General features: G+C 40.9%; 1 protein-coding gene across 1 annotated transcript; it reads right to left on the bottom strand.

Moving 5' to 3' along the window:
- LOC135429040 (uncharacterized) lies at positions 1 to 2,581 on the bottom strand. The gene is made up of 2 exons (XM_064683203.1): positions 2,436 to 2,581; positions 1 to 846 (listed from the first exon to the last, which is right to left on the bottom strand). The coding sequence occupies exons 1-2, from the start codon at positions 2,511 to 2,513 to the stop codon at positions 316 to 318; spliced, it is 609 nt and encodes a 202-aa protein (XP_064539273.1). The 5' UTR covers positions 2,514 to 2,581; the 3' UTR covers positions 1 to 315.
- Between the last annotated feature and the right edge of the window lie 7,096 nt (positions 2,582 to 9,677).

Here is a 9,677-nt window from a genome sequence, read left to right on the forward strand (position 1 = left end):
TTAATTAAACAGTAACTTTTATTTATACAAGTGTAATACAATTAGTTTATATATTTAATTTTATTTTACGTAGAAAATCGTTTGTATTTTACAGTTGCTTTACGCTTAGGCTTTGGGTAATTAGCTGTATGAGGCAACTACCAGGTGAGAGAAGTACAATAACAACAGCATCCGATGAGCTGGACGATAAGTAACTATGACAATCACAATTGACGCGACTTCCGAACCCCAAGAAATAATACAAATATATATAGGACACAGACACACACACATAGACACACACATGGACACACATGGACACACAGGAGGTTTGTGCTATGCCTCCGTTTCCTGCTCCAGTTCGCCGGCTTGGATCTCCTCGGGCGTGCGCAGATCGATGGCGAACTTTTGCCGCGTGGGCGTTATGGCGTCGCTGGGCGTGGCATTGCCATTGTCCTGATCGTCGCCGGAAGCCTCCTTGACCACCCGCGAGTAGTCCTGGAAGGCGGCGGACAGGGCAAAGGTCAGCTTGCGCGCCATGGCCCGACTGTCGCAGACAAAGGCGTGCACCTCGAACGGATGCGGACTGGACTCGTCCTTGACGACAATCATGGCAAAGACGCGCGTATAGACCAGATCCTGTACGCCGTACGATATCGTATCGATCGGATAGCTCCAGTTGTTGATGCTCGCCTTGGGCGAGATGATTTCCAGCTGGACGCCCGCTGTCGACACCTTCAGCTCGCAGTTGGGCAGCACCTTGTTGGGCGGCAGATTCTTGGCCACGCCCACCATCAAATCAACCGGCCGACGTGTGTACTTAATGCCCCACAGGCCGCGCGCCACCTCCGAGCCAATGTATTTGACCTGCAAGCGGCAAATGAAAATGCGTTACAAATGCTTTCAGCTACTTCCGGGCCCAGAGCCGCATGCCGTTAGCCAACGGGACGGGACGGAACGGGCGGACTGTTGCTTCATTTGCATCCGACCCGAACCGGATGTCAGGCGCTGTCCACGGCGAAGCCAAAATGCTCATGTGACTCTGGCTGCGCCCAGCCAAGCGAGACGAGTGCGTGTCTCGCTTTGTTTTGATACACAGCAAAAAAAAACAAATGTTGGCTTAAATTGAAAACCATTTTGGTGGGTTTTGATACACAGCAAAAAAAAAATACATGTTGGTTCAAATTGAAAACTATTTCTGTGTTTGTTAAATTGGACTAATATTCAGGGCTTCAGTTAACATCTCAAAAGAGAGCGTGAACTGAGCAGAGAGTCCATTTAGATTAATAGCCTAATTCCACTGTCAACATTTCTTAAATTTTTTGCAAATGTCACATTTTTAGCTAATGTGAAATATGTTGCCTGTACATTTTCCCATTAAAATGTGCTTTTCGATTAATAGCCTCATTTCACTGTCAACATTTTTAACATTTTTTGCTAATGTGATATATGTTGCTGTACATTTTCCCATAAGCAAGCACATTTTTCACATTTGCAAGCAAATGTTGGTATTCGCACTGGTAATTCGTGACTTATTGAATTTCGTATCGATATTGTGAAAAATATATAATGTAATGTAATACCATAAACAGCTGATATATGTAGATTATAATTTATGATTTTAAATTAAATTATAATTCTAAATTGCATTAATCCCACAGTTTTTAACATTTAAAGATGGTCAAATGCCGCAAAGAGTCCATTAAATGGAGTCCCTACTTCGAGGCCGTGTTATTTGACTTTTGGAAGAAAAATGTTACAAATTTTAAAATCAAACCAATCAGCTGTTTGTTTAAAGAAGCGGTACCTTTTGCCATTCGCATATTACAGACAACTGTGACACTTACTAATGGAATCGCCGAATGTGAAATTTTTTAAATATAACATATTTTAAGCACAGTGGAATTAGGCTAAAAGAGACAGCTGAGGCATAAGTAATGCGCTTTTAAGTCCAATTTTGGCTTTAGTTTTAGACCAACGGACGGATCGATACGGACGGATCGACACTTGCTAATGGAATCGCAGAATGTGAAATGTTGTAAATGTAACATATTTTAAACACAGTGGAATCAGGCTATAAGCGATAGCTGAGGCATAAGTCACGCGCTTTTAAATCCAATTTTGGCTTTAATTTTATACCAACGGACGGATCGATAATTGGCACTTGCTAATGGAATCGCAGAATGTGAATGTTTGTAAATGTAACATATTTTAAACACAGTGGAAACAGGCTATAAGCGATAGCTGAGGCATAAGTAACGCGCTTTTAAGTCTAATTTTGGCTTTAGTTTTAGACCAACATTTTTTTACTGTGTATCAAATTGTTGAGCGTGGAGTGCGGGTGGAGGGTAATCCACGGGGCGCTGAATCTGCTGAACTTGCATTTAAATGGCTATTTTGCCATGAAGCTTATGTGAAATGATGCGCTCTGTTTGCGGTTGGAGTACGGCACTAACCTTGAAGGTTATGGGCAAATCCTCCACAGTCACTTGGCAATCCAGCTCGCTGGCGCTTGCTCCACTGCCGGCGGCCATGTTGTTGTTGTTGTTGTTGTTGCTGCTGCTTTTGTTCAAGTTTCAACTGCAATGAGAATACATTTTGTAGTCCTGCGAAAAGTAATGCATCTCCTTGTCCCTGGCCCTTTACCATATCTTCATATGGCAATCGTGGCCTTTACATGCTTCACGTTCTGCTGAGTTTCGAGTTCTGTGCCTCTGCTGTTGCCGGCTATCAAATGCGACTAACGTCAACAGCCAGCGACAAAGTCAGACGTGTTGTGTGTGCTCTGCGCGCGCGCGTGTGTGTGTGTGTGTGTGTGTGTGCGTGTGTGTTGTGTGTACAACTGAGCGGATCTGTAGGTGAGCTGCCCGTGAAAATGTAGGTGGAGGTGCCTAGCCCATTAACTGCTCTCTCTCTCTTCCGCTCTCTCTCTGTCTCTCTCTTTCTCTCAGTTCCTACCTTTCTCCCTCAAGAGAAAAACAGCGTTCAGTTAAGCGCTATTACGACAACAACAAGAACAATAAAAGCATCAAAAACAATGTACACTATTTTTATGGACTTTAAGTTTGACTATTAACGGGGTCGAATAACTGGAACAATGTTGCGCTGATAAGGTTTTGGGCAACAAATCAAGATTAAAGATTGGCCAATTATCTAAATCAAAAAAAATATTTAAATGTTCTTGCTTTATTTTTTGGATTTGCGAAAGATTTCTTTACCATAAAACGGGTTAAACATTTCAAAAATCTCACTTTCCCAGCGATTCTTTTTATTGAAGTTTTTTGATAATATCTCGATAGATTTTCCTATTTCCATAATATCGATAAATATCGATAAATATTGATAAATATCGATAAATGTTGATAAATATTGATGCATATCTTAATATTTTTAAGCATAAGTCGAAAGTAATAAGAGCTATATACGCCCAACTTGGTATAAAACTTCTCATATGAGAATATTTCCTTGTTTTTGAATCCCTCTCCACACTCCTCCGACAAAATTGAAAAAAAACCTCATTTTTAAAAGTAGAGCCCTGGGCTAAGGTAAGTACAAACAGTTGAAAATATTATTTAGAGCCTTAAACTAATATTAAGGCGCTTAAAATAAAAAAAAAGCATCGGACTTTAAACATCGAAGAAGAGAACATTTTCCACAAAGTGTGTTTATGTCTCTTTGTATATAATATGGCTCGATTGGCAGCTCAGCGCTAGCTAAGCAGGGTATCTCCCAGTCGGTCACTGCGAACTAGACAACTCTTACTTGTTTTCTGCTTGACAAACAAAATGTATTGTTGTCTTTGCTCTTGTTATTGTGATGATTAGTTGTTGTTGTGGTAGTTGTTGCTATCTATTAAATATGTATTATTAATACTTCCGCTCGCTCGCTGAGTGGAGTGTTACCTGTGAAAGGTGCGCACCTGATAGCGGCAGGTAGCCAAAACAACAGCAACAACAAAGCAACAACAAGAGCAATGCAACAATTGCATGTGTGTAAGTTAATGAGCTTGGAGATAAAATACAAATTTAAATAAAAGCAAAACTGTAACGAAACGAATTTGATTGCAGTTGATTTGCCCGACATGACGTCACAGTTGTAGTTATGCTCAAATGCTTTAAGGGCAGTTATACAGATATAAACAGATATATACAGATATATATATATATCACATATATATACATGTGTGGCTCATATCAACAGTTTTATGGCCAACGACCTGACGGACTTGGCGACTAATTGCAGCTCGGGGAATACGCATAGAAGAGTTCTGTTTTTTTTTTTTTGGATTGTGTAACGCTATTTACGACTTATTCTCTGGCTTCTTCTTCTTCTTCTTTGAACCATTTCTAAACCGGCTGGGAACCTCGCGCATTAGCGTCGCCTAGGTACACCGCCTATAAATAGGTCTATTAGGTAGTCAAACTTTTGTACTTTGCAGCAAATCTCTATCGAGTACAGTGAAAGCTCTGTTGACGAACAGCTGGCTTAGCTGAATATTGGCACTTGAAGTCGAGGCTGAAAGGAAACTTAAATTCTCTTCTATTTTTTTTCTCGACAAACAACATTTCTATGAAAACTTCTTTTGAGCAAAGTTGGATTTAAATGAAAGTGAAAATTGTGATTAAATTTGAGCCGAGGTAGAAAAGTCGTTAGATTTCTAGCGGTATCTTCTGATCTTGACCAATCAAAAGACTACGAAGGAAGTTTATATATATATAAAGTTATGTATATAATTTGGTATTTACAGTGAAGCAAATCGAGGACTGTTGAAAGAGTATGAAAATTAAAAAAACACAGTTAAGCTTGAATATGAAAAAATTGAATTATAGCCCAAAAAGTGAGAAGATTTTAAATAAACATAATAATAATGTTACAAAACTTGATTATTGTGTGTTTTTTTTCTCGTTATATACTCGTATTATCGTTGAAGAAAACTGAAAGCAATCTAGTTCGCTTTAAAGAGCTTTTACTGTATCGAGCACCCTGCCTCTCCCCTCCCCCTCCCCCTCTCTCGATTGAATCAGAGGCGCGCACAAAAATGAATTTATTTCCGATTTGTATTCGTAATAATTTCTATGTTATTTGATGGGGCTGCTTTTATTGTAGTTTATATTGTTGTTGTTATTGTTGTTGTTATTTCTCTTGTTGTTATTTTTCTTGTTGTTATTGTTGTTGTTGTTGTTATTTTTCTTGTTGTTGTTGCTGGCGCTGCGCTTGGATTCCGCAAGCCGAATTGTTTGCTTTTATGTTTATATTTCGCGCCGCTGGCCGCATCGGACTCTAAACCGATTGATTGCCCCGCTTATAGACACACAAACACACACACACACACACACACACACGCACACACACACGCACACACACACGCACACACACACACATATCTATGTAATTAAGCATTATATGCACACATATTTGTATATATTCATATACGCATGACAAAAATAACAACAACAACAGCAACAAGAGTCTGAAAGCCATAATCTAATTTATATAATTTTCCCCTGGCACATTTCTGCTTAAACGTCTGTCAGAGCGGAAGCTGCTCATATGAGCATATCTCCTATTACATTTAAATACATATATGATGTGCATACAGTAAAAGCTCACTTTGGTGAACAGCAACAGCTCCTTTTTGGGCTGAGAAGCCAAGCAGGTGGGCTTGGAAGATAAACTCGATATTATTTGCATGTTAACAATGCAGCGAAAGTAGATAAAGAACAGATTTTTATTCAGTAAAAGGCTTCGCTCTAGAGCAAAGGGACAAGGGAGCTGCTGTCCTTTAAGAGAGGTTTCACTGTACAGTAATGCGCCTAGATCAACTAGCTAAATAAAAGAGCAAGCGAATAGTTCACTTAGAAGATAATCTCGATATTATTTTCATGTTAAAAATGCAGCTAAAGTAGATAATGTTGAACGCGAGGCTTGGGTTCGAGTCCCCGCTGAGGGGTAAAAATTAATTTTTAGTACAAATAAAGAAAAGATTTTCATTAAAAAAGCCTTCGTTCTAGAGCAAGGGAGTAAAATAGCAAGATTGCTCCTCGCTTAAGGCTGCTCTCCTTTAACAGAGGTTTCACTGTACTAGAACTAGAATAATCCAATTAGATAACTTCTAGAGAGCAAAAACTAAGCGAGCTGTTCTTTGGATAAGTTTTAACTTTAGCACACGCTTAATTTGCATGTGTAAATGATATCTAAATGATGTTCAGCCCATTGTTGTTGTCATTTCTTGTGAACAATGCGTGAATGAATATTTAGATCTCGCTGCAGGTGTGACTAATGCGCTGCGCTTGGCCAAATTCAACTGTCTTCACAAATATGGCTGTTATCACAAACGTCGCGTTTCTGGGCTATCTTATCACAGACACACACACACACACACACACACCCACACACAGACACACACTCGCTGGCGCATTGCTTGTATTTGCCTTTATTTTTATTTGCGCACTTTTCGTTTGTTATTTTTTTTTTCAGTTCTAATTACGCTTAAGCTGCCTATTAAATAACCAACAATATTATTTAGTTATTTATCTATTTGCCAACCCCTCCAAAAATAAATGTTGCTGTTACCGTTATTTATCGCAGTGCGCTGCGTTCACCTGTTTCGTATGCGGACGATCGCGCGACTGAAACGGGCAGACGATAAAACCTTTTTTGCAGGTGCTAAACAGAGCGCCCTCTAGCGGCAGCTTGGCGCACTAATGCGTTGAAACGGTTTTTATAGCATACTTTGCTACAACTGTTGGTCGAAATTTGGAGAGTTCTCGCTATACTTTTAGGCGTGAGCTAAAAATTGCTGGGTGCTATAAAATAGCTGCTATAACTTGCGTGCTATAAGAATACCAAGTTTCAGTTGTGGTGTAGTTTGAGTCCTTGCTAATTAGCTTTTGTGGCAACTGCCTAAAAGTATGCTATACAAAAATGGTCTTATGGCCGTAAATAAACAAATGTTTGTGCCGTTTACAGGGTAAATATAAGGAATTATACTCTAGAGCTGGATACTTTAACTTTCTCACGAAATGTGTAACGCTTAAAGGGTCAAGGTATATATACTCTTGATCAGAAGATTAACAAAAGATTCTACCAAGTCATGTCTAATTACCCCTTTGACTGTTTCTTTGCAAAGTAGACGTTTACTTAAACGTTTACTTACGTAAACTTTGCAAAGATCTATCTGTTTGCCGAAGCGAACGATTATATATGCTATATGCAGATCTAGCGAAAATTGTATATATTTGCTTGTATTTAACCTGACTTTCAATATATGAGCCTTATTATGTTCCTGACAAATGAATTAGTTCTTATTAAAATCGAACTACAATATCAAAAATCGTTCGATTTTTGCTACTTTTGAAAATCTTAGATCTTATTAAGACCTAAACTATAGTAAGAGATGGTTAGCATGAGCACGGCTGGGCATGGAAATATATATTTTTAACATTATAATAATATGAAGGGTATTTCATCTAATTCGGCTAATCTTTATTCTCCCTTTTGCTTGCCAATACATAATATTTTGTCCCAAGCATCCGTCTAAGTGCAGCATGCACCTACGACTACCTGGCCCACGTGCCCCGCCCCCTTCCATACCTTGCTCCGCCCACAAACACCTTAAACAATAATAAATAATCAGGAACTGAAGCGTTTTGGGCAGCCGAAAACCATTTGACATTGGCCACAAGTGAGCTCAAAGTTGTCGCCCGCTCCGCCTCCTCCACCCACGCCTCCTCCGCCTCCGCCTCGCACGTTCCTCCACTTTCAAGCCCTGCCCAAGTGTTGAGTGTGATTAATGAAATGTTCCCCGGGCGGTGTCGAAGGAGGGACTGAGGGGGGGGCCTAGCGGTGGCTTGTTTCTGGGGTTAAATAGAGTTCAGGTCGAGAGTGTAGTTGATTTTGGTTTTGCCTGGTTTGGCGCTACACTTGATTAATTTCACTGCATGGCATATAATTAATTTGCTATTTACATAGGATGGGGAAGGGGGGTTGCAGGAGGGGGGATTGTACACCTGGTCGGGGCTAGTCCACACGTCTGGGAAAGTCATTAGCTAAATTGTTGTAAAATTTCACGGCGACAGGTGTTGTCACAACGTGTGAGCTGGGTTTTTTGGGCCAGCCGCTGGGAGCTTAAGGCGACACGCCGGCCAACTTGGGGCAGGCTTCGCTTCGCAGAGGCAGCGGCAGAGGCAGAGGCAGAGGCGCAGAGTGGGTCATTTAAATTCATAACAAAACAAAGCACGCGAACTTGAGGCTGCCGAAAAAGGCGGCCGTTAATTGACCACAAAAGTGGCCACAGAGCGAGACAGCGACAGAGTTTTCCTCCCCCTCCACCGGATTTTTATTGCGACGTTTTTGTGGTCTCGCCGAACGTGGCTTAATGTAATGGACCAACCGGGCGCTTCCGTCAAACCGACGCCGCCGTGTGACATTGAAATCCTTTCAGCAGCGGCAACGGATACGACAACTTGCCTGGCTGGCACTTTTGCGGCCTGGCCCACAAAACGGGGCCAAACAAGGTACCCAAAGATGGACAATAGTTGAGAGCTGCCCACCTGCCACGCCCCCTACAACGGACAACGAAGGCTGAGCACTTGGGCAAAAGTGAATGTTATTGCCAGCCCTGCTCGCACTCTCCCCCCCCCCCCCCACCTTTCCCCTTCCCCCCTGCCGTGCTATGCTGCGCATCGTTAGGCCCAGCTGCTGCCCCAAACCCAATTGAGTAATGCTCCTCCCTCTTTCCCTTCCCCCTCCTTCCCTTCTTCACATTGTGATCAACAACACAGCCATTTAATTAATAAAACTTGCTCTCCGGTTGTTCTAGCAAATTTTATCAGGCTGTGGAACAACTTCACAGTGAAATTCGCTTGGCCAGGTCAAGGTTGCGCATTTCAAATAAACCAGACGCACTTTTCCCGGTATCTTAACAGTTTCTTGGGCAGAAAGTATTGCTGAAAATGTAATTCGTTAAAAATTGTTACCTTTTTGAAATTTTAGTGAACTTCACAATTGAACTCAACATTTAAATAAGTTGGTCCAAAAGTGGACTTAAAGTCGGGGCAGCTGCAGAGGCATAAAATCAGATGCCTGCGACATCATGAATTATATATTTTTGATCAGCATCAACAGCTGAGTAAGGCCCAGTCCGTTTGAGAATTATCTGGATAGGTCCCACTTTCTGTTACAGGCAGTACATATGTCAGATCCAGCTGGATCGAGCCTCTATATCATAAAGCAGCCGTAGCTTCGGTGAGTCGAAGCTTAATTTCGTGTAGAGACAACGTTTATACAGATACCTAAACTAAACTTGGCAATTAAGAGATCCTACCTGCTTTATATAAATGCGCCAAATCTTAACAACATCGAACTACGATATCATATAGGTCAAAATTTCCCACTCCCATAACTCGGTCAAAACTCATCAGATTTTCAGGAGGTTTTGGTCTTTGTTCATGGTTTGACCTCTAAATCAATTTGGCATTAAAATCTGGCAACACTATTCTTGGTCCAAATTCATGTGAAAATGGTACCCTCAAATATCCTATATAGACATATGTTGGTCAAAATTTCCCAGCCCCATAACTCGTTCAAAACTCAACCGATTTTCGTGAGGTTTGGCTTTTTGTACATAGTTTTCCCTCTAGATTAATCTGGCATTCAAATCTGACTAAGTAAATTTTAGTCGAAATTCATGTCAAAAT

Source organism: Drosophila montana, unplaced genomic scaffold (assembly GCF_035044405.1).
Source record: "Drosophila montana isolate Dmon_TW-CO22-7 unplaced genomic scaffold, ASM3504440v1 contig_2583_1, whole genome shotgun sequence".
In the NCBI taxonomy this organism is placed as follows: Eukaryota; Metazoa; Arthropoda; class Insecta; order Diptera; family Drosophilidae; genus Drosophila; species Drosophila montana.

Bases quoted from the DNA above. Each gene is read 5' to 3' on its own strand.
- LOC135429040 (XM_064683203.1), bottom strand. From the start codon at position 2,513: ATGGCCGCCGGCAGTGGAGCAAGCGCCAGCGAGCTGGATTGCCAAGTG. The intron at 847-2,435 runs GTTAGTGCCGTA...TGCCGCTTGCAG, and splicing joins ATTTGCCCATAACCTTCAAG to GTCAAATACATTGGCTCGGA.